This window comes from Bacillus rossius, chromosome 5, assembly GCF_032445375.1.
Source record: "Bacillus rossius redtenbacheri isolate Brsri chromosome 5, Brsri_v3, whole genome shotgun sequence".
Classification (NCBI taxonomy): domain Eukaryota; kingdom Metazoa; phylum Arthropoda; class Insecta; order Phasmatodea; family Bacillidae; genus Bacillus; species Bacillus rossius.
In genome coordinates, this window is record NC_086333.1 from 54,940,676 (window position 1) to 54,968,310 (window position 27,635).

General features: G+C 37.1%; 2 protein-coding genes across 2 annotated transcripts in view; one reads left to right on the top strand and one right to left on the bottom strand.

The window, feature by feature from the left end:
- The window catches only part of LOC134531818 (carbonic anhydrase-related protein 10), a 717,638-nt gene that overhangs the window by 32,730 nt on the left and 657,273 nt on the right, over positions 1 to 27,635 (bottom strand). The gene's annotated exons all lie outside the window — the stretch shown is intronic.
- Positions 9,365 to 11,874, top strand: LOC134531819 (uncharacterized). Its single transcript, XM_063367773.1, has 2 exons — positions 9,365 to 9,802; positions 11,074 to 11,874. Exons 1-2 carry the CDS (start codon positions 9,628 to 9,630, stop codon positions 11,844 to 11,846), a joined length of 948 nt encoding a protein of 315 aa, XP_063223843.1. The 5' UTR covers positions 9,365 to 9,627; the 3' UTR covers positions 11,847 to 11,874.

A 27,635-nucleotide genomic window follows, 5' to 3' on the forward strand; every position in this document is an offset into this window, starting at 1 on the left:
TGTCTTTTGAAAGTATGTACACACTAATGACTAAAACCAGGTATCTCAAACTTTTTATGGGAGAATACCTCCCATTAGAAGAAAATGTGTCCATTATAGCTTAATAAAGCATTGTTTTTTTACCACGCTTTTATTAGCTTGACCTTCGTGTATGAATTAATGAAGTAAGTAATAAAATCTTTCCATTCAATTATTACCCAATTTTCGGCGTAAAAATGTGTTTAAATTTTGGATACACATAAAGAACCTCTGACAATACAATATTTTGATAACTTAAGACCTTAGTGTTAAGGGGGTGTGGAGGAGTGGTCAGAGGGTAAAAACCCTTATTTTTGTGTATACAATGAGGTCAGGGCACGGTAGGAATTTGCCCAGGGGTAGACTGTTACCTGGGGGGGGGGGGGGGGGTGTTGTTGAAGACCCAAAATTTCGAATATTTTAAAACTCAATGCTTTATCGATTTGGAGTGTTTCCGATCCAAGAAGTCGGGTTATGTTGTAAAATGTGCTCGTATAAAAGGGGGGGGGGGGGGGGGGGGGGAAATTTCCTAAAATCTGAAAATTTTAAAATTATTAACTATATGTAAGAAAATAAATACGCAAATGATAATTTGTGATAAATTCTAATGTATTAGTATCATGAAATTATACCTAAATACAATAAAACAGTACTTTAAAATACTTGTACAAAGACATAGGCGTGCCTACAGGGGGGGCCAGGTGTAATCAACTCAGATCGGCATTTTCTCTAATGCGTTCGTTAATATTCGTATATTCCTGGCACTGTGACACTCAAACTGTGTTTCAGTGTTGCAGCGTGCTAATTAACAACATTTTTTTTAACATTTTATCGTTCTGTAAATACAGCCGCCTTAGTTTATTTAAAACACGAAGTCCCTTAAAATGGCCAAGCAAAAAAAAATTTTTTTAAGAGGTTTGTTAAAGTTCTGCTGTCAGATTTGCTGTGTTTCTATTCACTAAAAATTTCATTTTAAGGTAGATCTGGACCAAGCTAATGGAAAATTTGAGGGGGGGAAATGTGTAAGTACTTACCCTTTAAACATTGTCTATGAAAAAAAAAACATATTTTCAAGATTGTTAAAATTATAGGTACGGATATAAATATTAACTAGTAAACATATCTTGTTGATACTGCACAAAAATATAAACACTGCAATGAGTGAATGTATTTTGGCTATTTAAGATTCTTAATTCAGCTTCTGATTTAAAAATTTAGCAGGGCCCCCCCTAATGGAAATGTCTGGGCACGCCTATGTACAAAGATATTTCCAAAAATCACCATAATTTGCTCATACCTCAGAGAAATGTTGTGTGACTAAGTGCAGTTTTGGTCTATGTTTACAAATTATGTGTAATAATTATTACTTTCTAATTTTTCAAAATTGTATAATAATATTTATTTTTCGTTATTAGTTTTGTGATGACAGTAAATATCTGTTGCTTTATTTTTGTTCTTCTTTACTATTTTGAGGTGTAAAAGAATAATAAACGTCAATACGCAAAAGAAGAAGCTGAATGATAAATAAGTATGTTTTTTCAAAGGATTTCGTCATGCCGCGCTAATAATGGGTCGAGCTAAAATTTATGACACAACCATTGTCGTTAAAACACAATGAAGCGCGTAAAACTCAGCGGCGTACCGCCATTATGATAGTGTAACTCGTTTGGTAAGTAATTAAACTTCGCGTCTACATCATTACATTTCCGAAACGACCCTCGACTTTGAAGTGACCGTAATATTCCGGGAAGCCAAAATTTCATCAGCAACGTAATTAAGTCTTGACTTTTTAGCACACTTGAAACATAACGACTTTCAGCGTAAGATCTCATTACCTCATTTTGTGCCGAACCTGGCAGGGTATTATATGTTAATATGACTCTAAGCAACATTCTTATAGTGGCAATGTTAAACATATTTCGCTGCACATAATTTTTAATAAGAAATTATTTCGGTTTTGTATTTATTCGCATGAAACATTATTATAGTTTCCAAATCCTTCGTTAACATTTTCATTTATGACTGTAAAATTAGATTCACTTTTATTTTAGTTTTTATTTAAAGGAATCAGCTAGTCATTTAATAATTGGTTCTTTCTGGAAATTTTTTGAAATAAAGATTGTGAAGTTGTTGCATTAGGGATGGAGTTCTGTAATTACATGTAGCTTACTGCTTAAGTTAGTCAAAGGACTTATCAATAGAAAAGTTACTTAAAGTAATTTTCCATTCATACCAAAACAAAAAGACAAACAGAAAACAATTAAAAATATAATTAATTTAATTGTGTTCAAAATACAATGTAAATAGCATAGCAATTCATTAACGATTTTTATAATTAAAGTCAATGTATATACTATTTACCTCAAACATATTTATTATTAGTATTGATAAATATTTTTTTATTTTAGTTTTAGGCCATAATCCATCGCGTGGTTGGTAAAAAATATACTAGTCATCGCGTGGTGAGTGGAGTTGCAGGGTTCGAATTCCATATATTGCATGGATGTGAGATAAGTCTTTACTCGTAAGTGATTTTGGTTGTACTTAAATAAGTTAAAGGTAGCTCCCCATTCACATCCCTTTCCAAAAAAATCTACTGACAGCATACACGTAGTTTGACATTAAATCTATGTTTAGAGTAAATAATATTAAGGGAAGAAAATGTTTAGGGTAATGGTAAAAACTTTAGGGAAAATACCATAGGAAACGTTTTTCGGATTAAGCGATAGAACCTTTTTCTTGAGGGCAAACGCCAGAGTTGCGTTTTAAAAAAAGCAGTTAATTTAAGATTTAGGGAAAACATCAATCATTGCTGCTAGAATCAGTCCCTATAATTGACATCCTAGGAGGGGATCAATAACTACGAAACACAAACTTAGACCAGTCATAACTTAGATTTCTTGAAAACTCTATATAAATATGTCATAAGTTAGAACGATCATTACTTTGTAACACATTACGTCAAAACCAACAACTTAGGAACGCCGTAACTTAAAAAATTATAACTTTGAACTATCATAACTTAACAAAACACACCCTACAACTGCCATAACCTAGAAACACACAACGCTGAATCACATAACTTAGAACAGATATAATTTATAAATTTATTCTTCTGTGTTTCTAAGTTAACGTGTTTCTAAATTGTATGTTTCTAAGATACGAAAGCACTCCCACCCTAGGGAAGGTTTAGGCACGGGAGCCCAAACCACAGCTACCGGCCACCGTCGCTTGCGGCGCCTTGATTGCGATGCACGGCGGCAAAGTCAAGGCCAGGGGCGAGAGAGAGATATCGCGCGCCGCCATGTTGGTACATCTAGTAAGCAGCTCCGACACGGAAGGCCCCCCGCGGTGATAATATCGAGCAGGCAAGGCCGGGTGAGGATGAAGGGGGTTAGAGGGTTGGATTTATTAGGTCTAAGGAATAGCTCCAGCGAGGCTTCTGGAAGAGCAGGGAGGGGGAAGGGGGGGGGGGTACGAGACCCGCCTCGTACTTTGGGGCGTAATTAACATGTAAGAAAGGGGCCGCGCTCACAAATATCTTATCTGCGACGAGGTAATAGCGAGAAGTACATACTGGAAGGACGCCCTGCACCGAGATGCAACATAGCAGCCAGCACCCCCCTCCCCCTCCAACCATGCGCCAGAGCAGGAGTGTATAAACTGGGCCGGGTCACGTGAGTCAGTAAAAAAAAAAAAAAAAACGGGGAGGAGGGGCGCGATTCTACCGCGGTGCTCACGCGAGAAGTCCATTAAGTAGCCCCGGCTCCATAAACAACTTGCCTTTCCAACGGTGGGCGCTTCGCGGTGTATCGCGGGAATCTACGTTAACGGCAGAAATATTTATTACTTTGTCTGTTACACAAGGAGGCAGTTCATATACTAAAAGATAGGCTATACCCTCCTTTACCTTTTCAAGCAGCGTGTTCTTAGGTACTTAGGCTTTAACAGCTTGGTGCTCACACGAGAAATATCCCACCTATTTAAAAAAAATTGTTTGTAGAAATATATGTTATGAAGTTTTGTAATGTAGCTAAAAATATTACTCAAAACTATTCCGAATCACCATTCTTATATATGAAGATCAAAATGTCTCAGATTTGTAGACCTGTATCCAAACAAAACCTTAATAAATTAAGTATGTTGCCTACTAGTTGTAGGGTAGACTGGGTACGGTTGAAACGGTGTACGGTTGAAACAAAGCGGATATCTCGACACCGTGCGTGATGTGGTGAGGGGTACGAGGGGAGATCGAAGCGGACGACAAGTCGAAACACGAATTTTAGTGGTGCGTCACTCTTCGCGCACTGTGCTTGTGTATAGGAGGCCCCATTGTATTTGTGACGGAAAAGTAATTTTTGTTTGTTCGTACATTTTTGCAATTATTATGGTTTTATTAAAGTTAGAGTATTGAGAGTTTTTTTATCGTTTTAATTGAATTTTGTTGAATATGGATGTATGGTTAGTTTTTATTCAAATTAATTATCATTCTTACTGTGAACCATTTAATACCTAGAAGGGGGGTTGGGGACAGTTGAAATATTATTTTGTGGGTACGGTTGAAACAGTTTAATTATTTAGTTTTCTTGTTTCTTAGATGCCAAGGGTAAGCCAAAGGAAGACTAAGAGAGGTCAGGCTGACTTAACAACGTAAACACAAGCCTATGGAGATTTAAAAGCCGGATCTTCGTTAAGAATAATGGGAGAACGGAATGGACTGAACCACTGTTCCATGTTAAGGTATGTACGTAAACGAGATGTGACTGGTGGCGATGAAAATCAAGAAATTGGATATAAGGCTCACAATCGAGTGTTTAACCAGGAACAAGAGCATGAGCTATCTAAATATTTAATTAGATGTGCAGACATATATGTTGGCCTAACTAAAAAGGATGTTATGAAATTGGCATACGAACTAACATTCAAGTACGATTTATCACGACTTCAGACTTGGGATGACAACGAAATGGCTGGCGAAGAATGGTATCCATGTTTATGAGAAGAAATCCTGAACTGTCAGTACGTGCAGCACAGGCTACAAGTCTTTACAGGGCAACTAGCTTTAGTAAAAATAATGTAGATGCTTTCTACGACAATTTGGCTACTATCATGGAACGTTATTAATTTGAACCACAATAATGCTGATGAGACCGCTATAAATACTGTGCAAAAACCCGACAGAAAAATAGCTAGACGTGGTGCTCGTCAAGTAGGTTCAGTGACTTCAGCCGAGAGGAGTACTTTAGTCACAGTGGCCTTTGCAGTCAATGCCATCGGAAATGCTATTCCTCCATTCTTCGTCATTCCTCGAGTGCGATACCAAGATCACTTTATCAGGGCTGGACCAATAGGATCTGCTGGAAGTGAAAATCCTTCTGGCAGGATGCAGGATAAAAATTTATTCATTTCCTGGAACACTTAAAGAAACATACAAATACTCCTCCTTCACATAAAGTCGTACTTGTGCTTGATAACCACTCTTCACATATTCACATTAACGCACTAGATTAAAAGTATCGTGAAAGACTTGAATATTAATAAAAATATATTTGTGATGTTCAACTGTGCCATTACGAGTCATAAAATGTTATTACACAATGAATAAAACATTTTAATTTATTATATTTTGTATTATTTGCATGTTTTTCAATTGATCCCAGGCACTGTTTCAACCGAACCTGGCATAGGGATGGTTGAAACAAATTAAATTTTTTTAAAATTTGATTTTACATATAAAATACGACCCAGTGATCTCAAATAACATTGTCCGTTAGTATACAGATATATGGTATTTCATTTAGTATATTTCCGTCATCGCTCGCTTAACTAATCCCGACGCAATGGACGATAAACGCTAAAATGTTTCAACCGTACCCAGTTTCCCTACTGTTCACAGAAAACATTATATGGTACTTAAAAAAGAATTAATGTTGGTGAACTTTTTCAATAGCTCAAAATATTTCCAGCGTCATTTATCACAAAATATAACCGCATGTCTTTTTTAAATTTGTTTTTTGCTAATTGTTGTGTTTGAACTCAAGGGAAAATCGAATTATTTCGTGAACTGTCCAGGCAGCTAGCTATAAGAAAAATATTTTTACTACAAAAAAACAGTTCATTTTCCTACAGATCATGGCGATTCTATTTTATGTGGTTTCAATATGTGTTTCTAAGTTATGATATTTCTAAGTTAAGTAGTTAGGCGTTGTAGGTTTCTTAGTTATGACAAATAGAAGTTTAGTGTGTCTGAGTTATGATAGTTCTAAATTATGATTTTTTATTTAATGAAATTTCTAAGTGGTATGTTTCTGTGTTTTGTGTTTCTAAATTAATTGTTTCTAATTTATGATCGTTCTACCTTTTGACAAGTCTAAGTTATATGGATTTTTCCAAAAAATCTCAGTTATGACTGTTCTAGTTGTTTGTTTTTAAGTTTTTTTAAAATGAAATTAACTTAAAAATATAGTTTTGCGCATTTTAAAACATTTATAAGTTTTTTTATTTACTCGTATGAATATTTAGAAAAGTCATGTACAAAGACTTCATGCAATTATTCGTTATACGTCATGCGAGCAGTTAGGTGAGTAAAGCAATATACATAATACGATAACATTAAAATCACTGCGATTTTGCCCATTTTGGTACAACGTACTACGAGTTACATGAATCAATTTGATTCCTTAGTACAGAATCTGTTCTAAAATATTTGAATGCTTACTTTAAAGATATTTTGTTTCTAAATGTGTTTAAAATGTGTTCATGTGTGCTTTACAACGTTTTTGCATATACACAAAAATAAAGCAGAAAAATAAGATTTACTAAAAAAAAAAATTACGAAAATAGAATGTTCTGGCAGTTAGTTAAGTTTCATAATTCAAAGGTGAATGCTCGAATATATTATTAGTTTTAAAATTATAGTTACTTAAATTTACTGAAACCGATAACAATGGTACAATAACTACTGGTATAATCATTCAATTTTGTTAAGAACTTGGATGTTTGAACATTATATTTTTAGGTATAAGTACTTAAGATATAAGTTGTATGATATTTGTAAATCAAGTAATGAATTTGAAGAAGTAAAACGTTTAATAATTTCCCTTTAATCATAGCACGCATCGTGGTTAGCGAAAGGTCTTTCTAAATAATTGTGTTATAATTATAATTTTATATTTATTTCAAAATATTATTTTGATATTATTATTATTTTTCCATTCTAAATCTTTATATGAGGCGTAGAAGTGAACATGTTTAAGAAATCGCTTTTTATATTTCTGTTAAATGACCCATAAATTTTCCACGTCTTATTGTTTACAGTTTTGATAATGTACCAAATCTGATATACTTATTGATGAAAAAAATATTTTAGTCAACTGTCCCAAAATAACTCATAGTGATTATAAAATTTTTTAATATTTATGAGGGTATTAGTATGAGAAAAAAGATATTCTCAGGAAAAAAGCACACGATGAAGATATGTTTGCTGTCGCCTCAAAAATTGACATAGTTTTTAATGCTTCAAGATATTTTGAAAAGTGTCTGGTTAAAGAAGCAAATAACTAAACTTTATTTCCATACGTATTTTATTTTTAAAAAATTTCCTTCTTTAAAAATGTTTAAAGAAGATTATAAGCTGATGGCTTTAATTACCTACTGCCTCTGTGTATGTGAAGATTTTATGTGTGGGCATTTATTTATGTATAATAATTAGCTCCTCCCTAAACCATATATTTAAACACATATCTTACGTGCACTATTCAGTTTGAATTTATTTATACTTTGTTTAAAATTGTATGATTAATACATTATTAGGCTTTTAGCAATATGCATTAAAATAGACCAAAGCGTTGTTTTTTTTTTTAATATTTCGTTAAATTTCCCTCTTTAATTATCCAGGAAAATTTTAGTTGTAAATTCCTAAACCAAAATTTTAATAAAAACTGTAGGAAATAACTTTTTATGTATTTTTAAACTAGAAAATAATTTATGTCAAATCGGCTGACATTTGCTTAATCATCTCGTAATGACTACTGTATGATTTTTTAACTCATTAAACATTAAATGTACGTTATTTGAACGTTAAAAACCATTAAACGCAATTAAAAAACATTTAAGAACAAAATTAATCATTAATTGAAAGTTTAAACAATTAATAGTACTTTCTTCAACAATCGTATTGATTTGTAATATCTAAGCTCTCGGTTTACGGCATTCGGTTGGAGTGATTGTGTGAATGCGACGAAGTCAAGGATTGGAAATGTGTTACAACTACAGTGCTGCCATCTGTGGAAAATGGCGCGAACGAAAGTTCACAAAGACAAAGGGAAGCTTTATAAAGTTAACTATGTAATGAATTTTAACAAAATGGGCAGTATTTCAAATAAAATTCCTTGGCAAGAATCAGGTCCAAGGCCGAGGTTTGATTTTCAAAACTTTTTTTTTTTGCTTTTGTCGGAGCCGTTTCATTATATAGTTTTAAAATTTCGGTCTGCTAATCAAATGATTCGTTAGTTGACGTAGTTTATCCGGAAGCTACGTGTGAAACTACGTGTGTGGAAACTACGTGTGATTCACGTCAAAAGATGCAGTTGAAAACACAATTATCGTATAATTATTACGCTCGGCATTATTTAAAGAATTCTACGTTACATTTCATGTCCGAATTTCGACATGAGTTGGCTCGTTACCGCCTTCAGATGTTACACAACACTCGCGAGTACTGAAAGGCGCGTTCACATTGTTTTAATGTAATTTAAAAAAGTGCATTAACATATTGTTTTTGTTATGAAAAACAAAGATTGAAGTTATGAATCTGTGATAAAATTGCGAGTTAAACTAAATCCAAACACTGCAAATTATTATTTTATTTCTTAAAGGAACTTCAGTTACAATATTATCTTTATGGATTTTTGGTAGAGATAAATGCCATGCCAGTGGCATACAAATCGTTTTAAACATTAAAGAATTCTGATAAAATTGCGAGTTAAACTAAATCCAAACACTGAAAATTATTATTTTATTTCTTAAAGGAACTTCAGTTACAATATTATCATCTTTATGGATTTTTGGTAGAGATAAATGCCATGCCAGTGGCATACAAATCGTTTAAAACATTAAAGAATTCAGATAAAAAAATTTCGATGTCATAATTTTTTTAAAAATAATGTTTGGGGGAAATTAATACCGTGTTAATTGTATACGCGACCATGACAAACACGAATGAGTTCGTGGTGTGTGATGAGGTGATGTGTATAGATGCAGCTGTATGGGTTGGAGAGTGAGAGAACCGCTTTTTGCGTCACCCGGTGATCAACCACACGGCGGATCAATTAATTAAGGGCCCTGACACACGAGCGACCGAGTCGCGCGACTGAGACGCGCGACTCGGTCGCCGGGAAATCGCTTGCCATAAGATAGCATGGGCGTGGGTGAGAACCTGGCACACGGGCGACTGAGCGCGTCTCCATCGCGCGTCTGTCGCCAGCAGACGCGAATCCCCGCGACAGATCGCGGCGACCAGTCGTGCGGGAGCCTTGCACACGGGCGACTTTTAGCCGCGCGTCCGAGCGACTGTCGGTCAGTATCTGGTTGTATGTGCTGGCGAGGAAGATGGCGTTCGATTGTGACCGTTTTATAATCGAAATAGAATCAAGGCCAGCTATTTGGGATTCCAGATGTGATGAGTATGCTAACAAATGCAAAAAGGGAAAGGCATGGGAAGAGGTGTGCGATATGTTCGTTGAGAACTTCAAAGCCATGGATAGCGTCCATAAAAATAAAGCAGGTAAGTGTAATTTATAAATATAAGTGGTTAGTGGTGATCTGAATATTTCGTGCAGCCCTGCATTCACTTTATTTGTTTCAAATGTATTATAAACATAATTGTTCTACGTGAAGCCTATTTACTAGACAGAGTATTGCAATAATTTTATAAAACGTGAACACATTTTCGCATACGGAAATTTTGTTTTCTCTATATTTTGTTTATGCCACAAAATTCACCATGGCTACTGTCCAATGTAACGGTTATACGGTTATAACTATTACGTTGTTGAATGTGACACCTCTATAAAAGTTAAATTTCACTAGTATTGTTCACTCTTCAAAGCAAAAAATATTGCCATGGCACTGACCCTTGTTCACTAGAAAAGTAATCGGAAAACTTTTCTCGGATTGTTTTAAAGCTGATCGTGTATTTCCTGGTCGTGTAAGCGGCTCCCCTTCATCTAGTCCCACGACGTTCAGAGTGCTGTCAAATTCAACACCATCCCTTTCTCTAACAACATTGTGTAAAATACAACATGCTTTCACTATAGTTTCTGCGTTTTCAATTTTCACGTCCAATGGCCTGTGAAAGATACGCCACTTATTTGTAAGTATGCCGAAAGTGCATTCGATGTAACGTCTGGCTCGTGACAGCCTGTAGTTAAATATTTTCTTTTTTTGAGTAAGATTTTTCCCACCATAAGGCCTCTGCATGTGAGTTGAAAGAGCAAATGCTTCGTCACCTACGAAGGTAAAGGGAAGTGGCTCTCCATTTTCAACTATTGGCCTATCACTTGGGATGTTCAACGTATTATCCTTCATCTTCTGAAACAGCTCACTGTTTTTATATATTGCTGAGTCTGATGATTTTCCATAAGAACCAACATCAACAAATAAAAACCTATAATTAGAGTCGCATAATGCTAACAACACCATGGAAAAATATTTCTTGTAGGAAAAATAGGTTGACCCACTTTTAGCAGGTTGAATAAGCCTTACATGCTTGCCATCTATTGCTCCTAAACAGTTTGGGAAATTTGCACGTGTTCCAAAACCGTCAGCAATCTTCAGCCAGTCCTCTTGCATTAACTGCGGGAAACATGCTTCATGTAAAAGCCGCCATATTGTTTCACACACTTCAATAACAATCTTGCGACATGTGGAAATTCCACAACGGAATGTGTAATGCAATTCTGTGAACGAACATCCTGTAGCAAGGTACCTGCAAAAAAAAAAAAAAAACACACACACTAAAAATATGCACCTTACATTATTGTTTTTTTTTTTCAGCTGCAGATCTGCAACGGAAATGGAAGAATCTACGTGACTGTTTCAGAAGAGAACTGGCTAAACAGAGGAATTGTAAATCAGGTTCTGCAGCAGATGGCAGGAAACAATATATATATTTCCAGCAGTTAACTTTCCTATTGCCAGTATGCGACACCAAACCTACAACAGAAGAATCTCCAGACTTGCACACGCAAGCCACACCCGCAGCAGCTACATCTACGGCACCTACTTCTCTTAAAAGAAAAAAACCGTCACCAGAAACAGAAGAACTTGAGCTACTTCAGTCGCTTAGAAGAAATATGGAAAAACGACATGCAGGTAGAGAAGAAGAAGACAGTGACAGGCATTTCTTGTTGAGTCTTTTGCCGTACTTCAAACGTCTGCCAGACGATATGAAACTTGAAGTTCAAAGCGACTTTTTAAACACCTTAAGAAGGTACAATCAGGTGTCAATTTCTGGTCATCGATGTCCTTCTCAGACTTCTGTCTACCCTCATTCTTCTCCATCAGTGATCACAGGCCCATCATTTGTTTCGCTTCCATACCCTAGTAGTAATACAAGTACCTCTGGAGTACGCAACCAACAATTTACACCCACCATCAGTCAGTCTTACAACTACGGGTCTCATTCAACTTCAGAAACATCGCAGTTAATGAGTCAACCCCAGCAGCCGCTGCAATGCCACGCCTTATCACCAATGTCACCAGCAGCTTCCTCATCAGTATCTCTCCAGTCTGATACGTCAAGTATTTGTGAAGACTATTTTAACTGATACCTAATAAATTATAAGACATGTGACCTTCATGCAAAGAGCAGTTTCAGTGAATAACAAATAAATATGTTATCTAACAATTTTCTTCTAAATTTATGAAAGAATTTATTTTCGTGTGCAAAACGATAAACATTTATGTGTTGGATCTTTGAGACAATATCGTGTCACGTAATAATAAATGTTACTTATTTGGGGTATGTTCAGAAAATGTTTTTTTTTAATAATATGATAATAAATGCTTCAACTATACCCTTAAAATACATGTAACTGTCTAATTAAATTATAATTTCAGCCGTAGCCAAAAACATTTCACTCCTGTGTTCCTTGTACAACTATGAAATGAACTATTTGTCTGCTTATACAAGTGTACCCACCTTAATGTAATTGCAAGTCTCTCTTCAGCAGGGATACTTCTTCTCATACTTGTGTCAACTTTTTCAATGTGAATTTTCAGTACATCCAGAAGATCCGAGAAAGTACTCCGAGACATTCTGAAATAGTTAAAATATTTCGAATTGTCTTCTTTTAGCTCACTCATAATCGTATAAAACTGGCCCCTTGCTAAGCGGTCTGCAGTTATTGGGTGCATCCATAGTACACGTTGCCTGCAACGACGCCGGCGCCGACGGCAACGACGCCTTAGGACAATGCCAAGAACTGTTTCTTCGTCGGTGTCCATATTCACAGTGAAGAGTGTGTCGCGTGAACCTGGCACACGAGCGTCTCGGTCGCGCGGCTGAGTCGCTCTACTCGGTCGCTTGGACGCTCGACTGCAGTCGCGCGTCTCAGTCGCGCGACCGAGACGCTCGTGTGCCAGGGCCCTAACTGCGTATTTCCCCTTTACCCCTACCCCCCCTGTTGTGATCGCAAGCTCCCGCGGCAGGGAGGGGGGGGGGGAGTGGGAAAGTACCTTGATGGGTTCGACAGCGAGGTTGTGCGGATGGTTGTGTAGGATGATAGGGGGTAAAGGGGGGGAAACAGGCTATTGCCATGATCCCTCGTCACAAGGGCGCAGCTCAGGTGGGATTTATCGCCGCAATCGTTTCCCCCCCCCCCTTCCCTTTCCAACCGCCCACCCCAACTCCCGCTAAACCCTAACTCACGCAAAAACCAGTGCAGAGATATTACCCGCATGCGCGAGCCAATTAATCCGCACCGCTGTCCGCGCGCGACGAAATTAAAACAATCAAATTTCGGGAAATGAATGGTTGGATTAATGTTCGCTCACCCCCTACTCCTTTTCCCCTTCGTTCTCTTTTTGCCGTGACGTTTAACGTTCGGGCCCGTTCCAGCGACGAATTCCAGGGGTGAAAGTGGGATTTTGCATTTAAGAGGGGTCAGGAGTCGCCAACTGGCTATCGCAAATATTTTGGTACCGCTTGCAATAAAGCTACCGTGATAAATATTTGGGGCGGGGGGGGGGGGGGGGGAGGGGTTCGACATGGCATAGGACATAGCACTGGCTACTTTTTTCAAGTCAGACTTGTGAACTGGGAAAATATTTCAAAATTAATATAACAGCAAAAAGAGAGAAATATTCAAGAAGGCGGAATATTATCCCCCTTAAGGTACCGTCGTTCACTGATTGGACTCGCATTTGATTTGTTCATTCGAAATGTGGGCCGAGATGCCTTTGCTTGATTTGTGATAAAATTTACTGTTACTGATTTGTTTAGGATTGCATAAAAGTATATTTCAAAAAAATATATATATACAAAATGATGGAGCCTGTAGCCTAACAAATCTTAAGAAACTTCGTGCCAAGCCTAAATGTGAGGGTATTGAAGTAAAAGGTTTAAAGTATGATAGTTCAAGTTAATCATATCATTTTCTTATAAAGAGTATGGTTGTTGTATAATTGTAGTGTAAATTTGTAAGAACGTAATATAAATCCATAAATCATTTATTTAAAAAAAAATAAACAACTGATTGTCACCCCGTTGTAACAAGTGCACAAAGTTTCCTCTAAAAACGATTTAACAAACTAAATTTTGCTAATTTGTTTAATTTAAAAGCGATTTTTAAATGGTACGAAAGACTCCGAGATTGATATTAGCCATCGCTTATCCACAGTTTACTTTCCAAAAGCCAGCAAACTTCCTATATGCCTAGAATAGCTTTCAGGATGACTTTTGTGGATGAATCACAACTTCGGGTCCGTCACCTGCTATTTCCTCTCACGTCGGCCATGAACAGACAAAATAGTGTGTTGGCGTTAAACTTCGTACAGACTGTTTTTACACGTGTCTAACTAGTTGTACGGGGCACGTGTCATTTTGCCTAAAGGCGTTTTGCCTAATTTTAGGCAAAACGCCGTTTAGGCAAAACTCCGTTATGCAAAACGCCGTTAGGCAAATCGCCGTTAGGCAAAACGCCTTTAGGCGAAATGACTTTAGGCAAATCGCCGTAACGAATTCATGTTTAGGCAAACCGCCGTTAGGCAAATCGCCTGTTACTCGTTGTACGTACTGCTTATCATAGTTAGACGTCCTGATGACATCACCGTTCTTGTACCTCTTAGAAGGTTTCATGAAGTCGTCAATATAAAGAACAACTTGTTCGGTGAACTTCTTCTATAAGACGAATTAGTATGTGGCAGTACATAATGGGACCTGTCAAAACAAAACTTCCCTTCGTGATTTGACTGAGAGTAGTCTAGGTAAACTGCATTTAAAAAACTCTCCATCTTAACGTGTCAGTAGGTTAAGCGATCTGCATTACGGAAAGTATTTGTATCAACATAGCAGCAGGTTAGGGGAGCTGCATCAACAAAACTCGTGGTGTTATCATGGCAGTAGGCTAGGGTATCTGAACTAAAAAAAAAAAACTCTCAATTAAAAAAAAAACTCTAAAATAAATTTTGTCGTGATTTGACTTGTAATAAGCTAGGGGATCTGTAGCAACAAAACTCTCATTCTAAAATGGCAGAAAGCTTAAGGAACTGCTTTGAAAAGAACTTCTAAGGGATATCTGTATAGGCTATTTTTAACGACAAAAATTTATCTTAAACCAAAAATGAAAAATGGTCCTGTGTAAATGAAGAATAAAATGAAGAACAGCCATGAAGAGGGTAAAGAATGTCATAAAGACAGAAAATGATGACATGAAGAAGAACCAAGAAAATACTAATTCGATAAAAAAAAGATACGTGGAATGAACTATAAAGTATTCCAGAATAAATAAGGAAGAAAATGGACGATACCAAGTAATTAGCTAAAAAGGAAGGTTCTGGCTCGGATTTAAAAAAAAATCAATCATACTGTGTGAAAATCAACAGAAGCACCATCTAACGGTGCATGAAGAGATAATCAAACATACTTTTTCTCAGGTTGAACAGAAAACCTGACATGAAGAATCTTTAGCCGTGGAAAGCCGTCGAATGATTACAGAAGCTACAGCTCTTGTAAAAGTGGATATGATCACTGGAGAGGACAATATGGAAGGCTCTGCCAATGTCCAACTGAAGTTCATAAGTAGCATACAAATGTATTTAATTGGCACTGATTCCTGGTTGTGGTGACTGTGGTGACGTCTAGGCGGCCATCTTGGATGACCATGACCTTGATATTTTATTTTGACCGTGACCTTTGACTAAAGTCGCCATCTGAATTCCGCCATCTTATAATCTATCGACCCACTCACCGAATGTTGCAATTTTCGATGCGGCCACCATCTTTAAATCGAATGTCCCACTCCTCGAACATAGAACTTTTCGTTATGGTCGTCATATTAGATTCTGACGTCACATCCGCCATACTGATTTTCTCCATTTTGAATTCTAGAACTTATCGCCATCTTGTTGTCTGCCAGAGGCCTCCATCTTACATGACGTCACGACCGTCATCTTGTATTTTTTTTCTGTTCTGCTGGAATCTGTCATCTTGGATACCGACATCATTATTTCTGCTGTTTATTCCTAGATTGCACCATCATCGTTTTATCTCATGCACAAAAGGACAATGTCCATTTAAATGCCAATGTTTTTGTGGTCCTTATCGTCAAACTTATTTTTTTACACCAAATACATTGAAACTGAGATGATTAGAACCCTAGAAGCTCGGATCTCTGAGTTGGAAAACATACACTTTTATCGCACGGCCATCAAGACATTTACCAAACCTATAATTAAATAAAGTATATAAAAATAACACACATATTCAGACATATTTTTTAATTTGAATAAATAATAAAATCTCATGCTAGAGAGCATTGCTGCCATTTCTTTTTACTACTTCCTGCCAGGAGTGATAGTTAACACACATCGCCTGCTAGAGGATTCTGCCGCCATCTTGTATTCAGTAATCTATACAAAGAACGCTAGTGTTACATAGAACACAAGTCGTCTGCTAGAGGGCGCTGCCGCAAAATTAGTTTTATTTTACCTGCTAGAGTGCGGTAGTATTTATTAGCATTACATCCGTCGCCATCTTGTCAGTCTTCTTTGCCTCTATCTTAAAAATCCATAGTTGTTATGTTAGAAATTAGGAAAAATTAAATTATTATTAAAAAAACTACTTACTGATTTACTGATTAATTCAATTCATTCCTGTTCTTGGTTCGATCCTTGCTCAAAGAAAAAATATAACTTCGGGCATAATTTTCTTATATATGGTGAAAAATCTTTAAAAAAAAGTGGCTTAAATGCATAGTCTACCAGCTTCCAGCAAGCTGTTATCGCCAAACTTCAACATCTGAAATTTGGTAATTATTGATCTAGAAATTCAGAAAAAATATTTAAAAATAATCAAAATTAACTATTAAAGTAATGATTGACTCGATAAATATTGGTCCTTGTTTCGATTAGCGTAATTAAAGCGTAAAATAAATTTTAAATTGTTTCCCATTACCTTTCGAAAAGTTTATTAACATTAGGAACTTTTGGAGCATTTGGAGCTGTTGGAGCATTGAAGCTTTTAGAGCATTTGGAGCTGTTGGAGCATTGAAGCTTTTGGAGCATTTGGAGCTGTTGGAGCTTTGGAGCATTTGGAGATGTTGGAGCTATTGGAGAATTTGGAGCTGTTGGAGCTTTGGAACAATTTAGAGCTGTTGGAGCTGTTGGAGAATAAGGAGCATTTTGAGAATTTGGAGCTGTTTGAGCATTTGGAGCATTTGGAGAATTTGAAGCTGTTGTGGCATTTGGAGCTGATGGAGCTTTTGAGCATTTGGAGCGGATGGAGCATTAGGAGCATTTGGAGCTGTTGTGGTATTTGGAGCGGATGGAGCTGTTATAGTCAATGACTGTTGGAGCCTATGACTATTTGAGCCAATGACTAATGGAAATAAAAACTGGCGGATTCATAGACTGATGGAGACATTATATCCTAACTTATCATTGACAATCGCATCCTACCGATTTGAATGTACATGCGAATGTACCTCCTTTTCGTTAAATGAGCTTTCGTTTTGTAGAATGTGCTTCCTTTCAAAATGTGCTGCCTTTTTGTTGATAGTGCTTCCAAAATGTACTGCCTTTTTTGATTGTGCTTCCAAATGTGCTGCCTTTTTGTTGATGGTGCTTCCAAATGTGCTGCCTTTTTTTGATGGTGCTTCCAAATGTGCTGCCTTTTTGTTGATGGTGCTTCCAAATGTGCTGCCTTTTTTATTGTGCTTCCAAATGCGCTGCCTTTTTGTTGATGGTGCTTACAAATGTGCTTACGTTTTGTTGATGGTGCTTACAAATGTGCTTACATTTTTTGATGGTGCTTCCAAATGTGCTGCCTTTTTGTTGATGGTTCTTCCAAATGTTCTGCCTTTTTGTTGATAGTGCTTCCAAATGTTCTGCCTTTTTGTTAATAGTGCTTCCAAATGTGCTGCCTTTTGTTGATTGTGCTTCCAAATGTGCTGCCTTTTTTGATTGTGCTTGCAAATGTGGTATCTTTTTGTTGATGGTGCTTTCTTTTTGTTGATTGCGCGTAGTAAAATCTGTAGTGACTGAATATTTACTAGTTCAAAACCTCTTGGTGTTACTAAAATATTTTTCAAGGTCACTTCGTCCTTTAGTATGTATAAAAATTTCACGATGGTCTAATTGACTGTAATTAGCTAAAGACGAAGAAGGTCATGCGGTCCTGAAATGACTAGCCTATACGTCTGATATTGTCATGACTCGGTCTCATGGTCCGGAGACACTTTGCCTGTATGTGTGGCTTGTACATGAACGATTTATAGGTTATTCACATTATCGAAAAATTAGACATTTATGTAAGGCATAGCGGCACTGTATTTTATTCGTTGGTCAGGTATATTGTCTTGAGTTGTTTTTCGTAGAGTCAAAGATTAATAAATTCCACTAAAGGTAATGGAAAACATAATATTATATTTAATATTTAGTTACACCTGTCACTGGTCAAGAATTGAACCGAGAACAGGAATCCATCGATTCAATATGTAAATTAATAAGTGATATTTTTAATGAATTTTGGATTTTTTCCCGCATTTCTAGCTAAATAATTACATGATTTCTAAATGGCGCCCAAATTTCAAGATGGCGGGGCACCTCAGTAATTATAAATGATTACTACACTCTAGCGGGTTAGAATAAAACTAGCATGATGGTAATGATGGTAAGATGAGTACACACACCAGATGGTGGCCTCCAGCGGACGAAGAAAATGTGGCTGACATTGGCGTCATATCAGTTGACGATATATATATATATATATATATATACACCTTGGTATTGGTGGTGTGAGGTCAGTCTGTAGGTGGCTTCTGTGGAGGAAGGATCTGTTGTTTTTTTTATTTTTTTGCTCTTATCGGTTTCGAACCAAGAACGGGAATCGATCCAAGCATTGGGTATTCTAAAAAGTTAATTTTTTGATGAATTTTGGAATTTTTCCCGAATTTATAGCATTTTAATTACGGATTTTCAAGATGGTGGCTGTAACGAAAAGTGCAACGGTGTTTTTAAAGATTTATATTATTTAATTCGGTTGATTAATTTTTTTAAAGATTTTTAAAAATTTTCCCGATTTTCTAACATAAATATTACGGATTTTCAAGATGGCTGACATGACGTCATAATACCTGATGGTATATATGCTATGAACTAAGTGGTGGTGGTTAGTCTGCCAGCAGCCACAGTGAGGGAAGGATCGGTCGCAATTTTTTTTGCCCTCACCTGGTTCGAACCGAGGACTCCGAGCTCCGTTCTGTAAATGTATGTTTATTAATTTTTTAAAATAAAATTTTATTCATTGAATTTTTTTACAAATTTTAAATTTTTTTCTTTAAAATAGAATGATAAATAAAGATTTTAAAGATGGCGGACGTAACGGAAATTGCAACGGTGTCGTCATAATCCAAGATGGCGGTCATGATGTCCTTATTCCTAAAAAAAATGGCTTATCGGAGGCTTTAGACATGGATGCTTAAGCCGTTTTTAGGATTTTGAGTTCTTTCTAAGGCAAAAGACTTTTGAGGATTTTCAAAATCCTAATTTTTGAATTATCAAATTTTTTTGAGATTTTTTGGCGGAATTAAAAAGAATGGAAATTTTGGCGAATTTTGTGGATTTTTGGGCAAATTTTGGACAATTTTGGCAAATTTTGGTAAATTTTGAAGGTCAAAGGTTACAATCCAAGATGGCGTACCGACAATCACTATCCACTGCCTGGAGCCTGTCGCAGTAGCCCCTATTATATACTACTGTAATGGATTCCCAATATGTCGTGCTTTTAACGACCACTATATTTTTCAGAACAAATATCAAAATAAGGGCAAGCCATGCAAGAAAGTTAATCTAAAGCCACAGTTCAATGAACACTGCTATAGCACATAAATATAATGGCCGAATTACTCACACGGCAACTCGACATCAATGCAGTGGGACCAAAAGGTCACCCGCGACAGCTAAGACTCCTACGGATTTCTGTGCCCGAGCCAACATACCTTATCCACTAAAAATGATTACGATCCCATTAAAATAAAATAATAAAAAGTAATCAATTTTACAAAACACATTTGTTATTTCATTATATGTAAGTACGTATTTTATAATTTAAGGACTGTTATACTGATTTAGCTCGAAAGACGTCTCAAACTTCTCCATCAATTACTTACTAATGGCCAGTTGTACCTACCATTATGCTCCTCGATCCACGATCCAATAATCTTAGCCCAAGAAGATCTAACGATCATTCATCTAAACATTGCGCCAACACATACTTAGCTTTCGTGGTTTATTATTCATACATTTCCAATCTAAAACAGGTGGTAGTAGTGTCGAATAAATGTTACGTGTATTTATTTTGGAGGGCTAGAACGACATGAGTCGCTAAAATAGATTGTGTCTCGACGAACAAATAGTCGCTGCCTTTATCTTTTGAGTTTTATTAACAACTGAAAACACATGCTGGTATTATAATGTTAATACGAAACGAAAGTCGGAAATATGAATAGGCTTTAACTAAAACAAGATTTTATTTGATATGGAAAGAAATCATGAAGAAATAAAATATTTGAACATTATATCAAAATCACAAAAAAAAAAAAAAACACGTAAATGTGGTCGAACGGTGATAAAACCTGCTAATGATTAGAGATTACGCCTGAAATCTTACGGTTCAACTGGCGATAATCGTAATACAAAAAGCGGTAAATTGTCTTGTTAATGTTAATAATGATGATCGCTTGAGTGACATATTTAGCTAGCAAAGAAGTTTTGTAAATATATAATGACATAGTTTCCGGGGTTGAATAACGATGATTCACAACATCTGTAGTATAGAATCTACAGGAAGAAAAATCATAAAAAATTGACGTTACAAACTTGGAGTGTGAGACCGGGTCTTGATACAAATAGATTTTTTGTGTTATTAGGATCGAAAACTTCGTTACTGAGAAAATTGTCTGCATTTCGGAACAGCATTTTTTTTTGGGCAGGTTTCATCGGTGTTTTCACGGGAAATGTTATTCTTCCCCCCCATCGTGGCTTAACGCGATGAAGGCTAATCCACCCAACGTCACGGTCTCGACAGCCCACGTGGCAGGCCCGTATTGCTCGCCGCCCGTACGTACGGCCAGACCTCCTTTCAACCCTCGTCGGCAGAAGCTCCGCTGTCAGCAGCAACTTCCCCCTCGGCACAGCCGGAGGGGAGGGCCACGGGCGCAATTCCTTCCCCCCACCCCCTCGCACCAACCTCCTCCGACGCCTATCAACCCCCTCCGCCCTCGGATAAGGGAGTGGGGAGATGTTCACCTGTCGGGCTTACGTCAGCGGCACGTGTTTCGAGCCCGATACACGGTTATAACAATTTTCATCTTTTTTTTTCTCCCTCCCAGAAGCCAACCTTATCAGATTCACAACCCCAGCTCCATCCCCCCAACGCCTTGTCGGTGCTGTCGGCTGCTCACGTCCACCTGTGTGTGCCGACTGATACGTACAGGTACGTCTCCTCCCCCCCCCCTTCCCCAACCGAAAACCAACGCATTTTCTCATCATTTACAAGCACCGTAACTTGGCGTGTGAAGTGTGCCCACGTCGATTGCCATGGGAGAAGCACTGCATGCTGGAAGTTAACACATACAGTGCCCAACAAAAGTTTAAGACCACAGGCTTATTAATATAAAATTACCCTATGAATAATTTGTGAACATTAGGATATCATTCTACTCTAAAAATCATTGACATATATTATATAGTTTCCAAGATACAATTTTTTTTAAACTTACGTTGCTTATTATAAAAAATGGGTTTTTAATAATCAAATATTTTGAAAATATTAAAACATCTGGTTAATTTCACGGAGATATTTTGCAAGACAATTTTTGACGAACAAAAACCTTAAAAAAATCGTTTACATAAACAATTATTTTTGTGGGTTTACGAAAAAAGTAGGGAAAATTTTATGAAGTGTATTTCCGTGTTTAAAAATAAACAGAAATACTCTCAAGTGAACTAAGTAGACTGTGTAGGCACCTATCAATAGCTTGTACAATAGGTGCCAATACTATCGTCGTGTTGTCCAGAACATATGTTAAGTTTTATCGCTGGTTTCGTGTACCACTGTGTTGTCGTTGTGATAAATTCGGATTATTTGTTTTGTATCACCGTTGCGTTTGTCTGATTTTCACTGTGTTTTCCCAATGTGATGTTAGTTTTTTTTTTTTATCTGTTCCTGTTATCTCGACGTTGTCAGACCACTGAGTTCTTCGGTGCCGTGATATTATTTATGACTAATTTCTTCCAAGAGATTCACCGTGCTGTCTTTTTATTCAACACTAGCTGAAGTACTCGGCGTTGCCCGGGATAAACACATCATAATATAAGGAATCTCACTACCAAGTTTCAAATTTTAATGACATACACTTTAAAAACTGGAAATTTTGATTTTAAAGTCCCATTGATTGCACAACCTCGGTGTATCAAAACCACGCATCAGCAAAACCGGGACACCAATTTTTAGCTTCGTTGTATGTGAAGGCAGGTAACCCCTAGGCAAGACGTAACGGACGCACAAAACGCGTTACAAATTCAAGGAAACGCCATCTATGACGAAGTTTTAAACTAAACTGTTATTAGCACCTTTAGTTCGCTAGCAGCCGCGAGATTCAATCGGATGGGTTTAGCAAAGGAGAAGGATAGGACGTATATGACCGTGTGGCGGACATAGAGAAATAACAAAAACCCAATGACTTACCTTGTATGATGTGTTATTATAAAACAGAATTTACCCCTTTTAAACCACCTAAGCGATGGAATTTTGAAATTATATATAGTACAAGTCCTTGTCAGAATTGTAACGGGAGAGGAAAATGATTGATGGTCCGAAAAATGAAAATTAATTAAAAATAATAAAAATAATTCTTGTAAAAAAACTAATTAAACACAGAGAGAGGGAAAAAACAATAGTTTAGGTTTGCGATTGAAAGTGATAAAAAGTATTTAAATAATAATTGAACTCTTAAGAGGGTACTAATTGCTTCGTTGTTAATATCACACTGGTGTTTTTTACTTGTATGGGAAAATTAAGAATGATAAGGCATCTAGTGCGTGGCAACAATGTTAATAGGCAATAGGAAATAAACTTCAAGCGCCTGCGGCATTGTCAACACACACTTCGTACGTGTACTGCATGTTGTATCTAACCTCCTCCGACGCATTTGATTCTAAATTGGACTTTTAGTAAGGATCCCTTATGTTATTGATGATATTATATAGCCTATAGCCTTCCTCGATAAATGTACTATCCATCACTGAAAGACGTTTTCAAATCAGACCAGTGGTTCCTGAGATTAGCGCGTTCAAACAAACAAACTCTTTAGCTTTATAATATTAGTATAGATTTCTCATCGGGTGAGTTTGGCATGATTTCCTGTGTGTTTGTGTATACATATTTCTTGTCAGTAGAGTACAAATGGGCTACTGGCACTATGCCGGTGTCAATAGCCGGATACGTCCACCTCTGACATCACGCCGGCTGACTTCGTGTCAAAAATTCCTCAAAATGTATTGGAAGGTATAGGCTTCCTTCCGTAACCAGAGTCACGTAACTGGTTTGCTTCTGGGTTGAAGCCACTGACTTTAGCAAAAAGTAGTTAAAATATATCATAAACACTGTCTTTTAAGAAATTTAAGTACACTAACTATCCCTTTGAGGGAGGGGGGAACTGTTACAAATTTTTTCGTCATAAATAATTTTTATGTACCGCCAGCCAAGCCTTCTTTGACACTGTTTGAAATCATCAAGTACGTACTCCATAATCGGTCAACCTATTTGTAAACAAAAATTATTGTTACAGAAATTAAAAAAAAAAAATTATAATTCTCTTATTTTTTCCAAACAAAATTTCCAATCTTATTTTGATGCCCTAGTAAGAGCAGTTTTATTCAATCTAATGGCAGCGTGCACAATCAGATTCTGTTTTAAGGGTGAGATAATTGAAACGAGAATAATTTTTCGAGGAATATATTTTTCTTTTTCTTTTTCTTTACAGCAAATTATATTATTCTAAAATTAGCGTTACCCGCAGGAAGCAGTTAGAGGTAGAAGCGAACCGCAAAGCGCTATGCGGCGGCGTTCACAGGATCGTAACTCAGTCAAGGATTCCTCCAGCGCTTTAATTATCATGGTATCATTCCTTCTGTTCTTCTTTACCCTCCGCATGGAGATAATTCAGCCAAGTGTTTCTGTTCGGGCCCGAGATAAAGGGAAAGGAAGGCATAATTCACCATTTTTACGCCGTTTCCTTTTTCCTGTTCCTTTTCCCCACTTTTTTTTTTTTGCTTTTAGCGTTTCATCCCAAGGCGCCTGCTTTATCTTTCTCCTTGCTTTGCCACTTCCTTCGTGCCTGTCCGCCGGAGAAAAGAAGAGTCCCATTTGAGGAAAGAAAGAAAGGAAGACATATATATATATACTCACACACACTTCACGATGTTTTGCCACAAGCTGTTTCTTTTGAATTCCGCCGCAGATCTCGAAACGTATATACACAGGAGGTTAATTTACTTCCTTTATACTTTCAGTTGTGATGGAAAAAAAAGTGGATTCCGTTCCACATACATGAACCGAGGAGAGATTTTTTTTGAAGTAGAAGAGAGTGAGTTCAGCACAGACGAGAAAAATTTATTTTAATAATATTTGTATTAAAAATGCTACATTAAAAATAACTACAGACTGATAAAATTTAAGAATCCCGAAATCTACAATTTAATTATTAATTGTAATAAAATAATTAGTCTCGAACCAGTTTTTTTTCTATTTAAAATTTGGGTCCAGGTACTGCCTCCTTTTAGTCGAGGTTTCCATGCCATTAAAAGATTAACCAAGAACCATGAACAAAGAACCAATTTTTAAATATTCAAAAATTAAGTTTCAATTAAAGACCTAGGCCCTGATTTAGATAATAACGAAAAAATAATAATTTATGTAGTATTAAATTGCTATTCAAAGCAAAGGTTAGGAATGTAAGCTCAATTGGACTACATTTAAGAATTTGTACTTTGGTTCACTATTTAATAAGTTTTTTCAATTTATCTGTGATATAATAATGGTTTATAATGTTTGAAATTAACAGCAAAGTTTACAACAATTACCACATATTATCTTGAATGTCATTCAGTACTTGATTGGAACATGATAGTTGGCGTATACAGTTTCCTCATGGTTATGATTTGTTTTAAAATCAAAATTTGTTTTGTTTATTTGGTATATTAAATAACAGCTGTGGATCTTCAGCAGAAATATTTCCCCAGCTTTTTCCTGCTTTGCTGTAAACATAAAAATAGTTCAGAATTGACTTATTGTCTCTCTCTCTCACACCTCCCCCCTCCCCCTCCCCCCCCCTAGCCAAACACACACCGCGACGATAGTTATCCTGAGGTCCGAAAAGGCAGTGTCTGCGAGCGCATGCGTGATTATTACGCCGCAATAGAATAATCATCCTAGACATTAATTCTCACAAAGATAATGTTATCACTATGTTGAATTGAATTTTTAAATTTCTCATCGTGTAAGCATTACTTTCTCAGTATATTTTCTGGTAGCAAGAGAAACATTGCTACTACCGAATTTTATTTATATAAAAATATATTACTTGGATGCTATCGAAAATCTGGCCCATGGTGCCTAATGCAGCACAATATGATTACACCGAATGTAAAATAAATACATAAATGATAGTACCTCAGTCACGTTAAAGTTAGTAAAATGTTGCTTAACGTTTCGTTGAGAACGGGGTCATTGGACATGTTGGCGCGATGCTAGCGGAGCATTGACAGAATCAATGTGTGGAATGAACGGCAGCACTCCGAGAAAACCAACCTTTCCGCGGAGACGTTCAAAGAGGTTTCCCGCTTGAGAAAAACCTGGGTCAAACCTCATGGAAGCGGGGGGGATGGGGTGGTGGTTGTCGAAGGGGGTGGCGAGGGGGTGGGAAGGCGTGGGGATAGTCTAAGAGGGGATGGCGAGGGGAGGGGGAATTTAATCCATCGTGGCCCACTGGTCGCTTTAGAAAAGCATGAAGTATATTTGCTTTGTTTAAGAATCGTGAATCAGAACGTGACGAATAATTTCGAGTGATACAACTGCAGTTTCCTCATAAACCCTTTCAAATCTTTAAGACACAGGTGATTCAGGCCCCCCGCCTACCCTGGATTAAGATATCCGAATAGCGACTGTTTTACGAAAAGCATTCAAGAATCCGCTGAGGGCAGATGGGTATATTCTGTTCCCTTATTTAGATTCTTTCAATTTTTTTTTTCAAAAATGAAAATGGCTAAAACGAATGTTTCAGATTAATTTCAAAACATCAAAACGCCCGGTACAGATTACTGAAAGCACTCAACGGACTTTCTCTACACCTTTATATTCATTATATATTATATATTATATTAATTCATTACCGCACGACGAGAGGACATCGCGCCAGTTCAGAGATGCCGCGACAGAAGAGCCAGCGAGCGTCGCACTTAATCACTCCACGTCACCAACACACACACACACACACACACACACCTGACTAGGCGGATCCCATAGCGCATCTTCTAACGCTTGATTCCGAGCACGACGGCGAGGCTTACTCACCAGTGACTTGTAAAGGTAATATGCGTGTGTCAAGTCGTGTGGTAATGCGGTTGGGATCGAACTGGTTACTCTCAGCTCACGAGCACGTCACGTGTCTGTGTTTTCGCGGACGTAGCTGAACAGATAAAGAAAAATAAATTATGCACTTCTACAAACTTTGGAAAATAGTTGCCAAGAAAGAAATAGTTTCCAATGCAACAATAAATAAATTGTAAATTTGTACAACACAAAACAAAGATTGTAGTCATATTTGCACACATTAAATTTTTTTCTTTCATACATATATTACTATTTCTTACGAAAATTGGCAAACAAGTTTATTTTTACAGTGATGTTTAATTGAAGTATAATTTTTTTTAAGCCATGGATTGGATAATCAAATTTTCAAAATTTTGAATTTTATTTTGTCGTATCATGCTTATTTCGCGCACAGTGAATACTGGAAATCCCTTCAGGCAACGGTTTACAAATAAATTTTAACTATTGGCGATACTGGGTGAGTATCCGAACCCAGTATTATTGCAAAAAACCTATTTTGTAGAGATAACATTTATTTCCATGTAGATGAAAAATATATTTAGAAAATATTTCTAGTTTTACATGAATAATTCTGTTCAATCTACAAAAAAAAAAAAAAAATACAGTGTGTAGTGACCCACCATTGTGGTGGTTATGGCTTCGCGTGGCCTCCATAACACGTTGTAGGAAAAAAAACATGCTGCCACCCTCACGAAAATATAATAAAATATATATATATATTTCTCTCGATAACGCCTCGCTCTTCACTCCAATACCCTCCGCACGGGCCGATCGTCGGTAGATACCGCGTGTTTTCAACGCGTTCGGTCTCCGGTCTCGTCGTTACCCACCGATTGGTATTCATGGGAGGGCGCGACGGACGCCGGGGAGGGGAAAGGGAGGTTGTGGGCCCAGGGATTGGCAACCCTGTCACGATCCGCGCATAACGCCCGCGGGGGTTCGGGCGCGAAACGCTCGGCAGTCACGTGATCGATAGCCGGAATGTATGTCGTGTGCCACAGACTAATGACGGGCGCAGACAGGTTCTCGGATGAAAACAATGACTTACCATAATTTCAAGACATTCCACGTGCGTACGTCACTACCGTTTTACGCTGACCGTCATAAAAATTTTGCATGGGTGCGTGGTCGCCACGCAAGTTAGAGGAGAAACTTCACTGATAAGAGGGGTAGGAAATGTTAAGGGTAATATAATATACGTATTTAAAACAAACGTATTAATTCG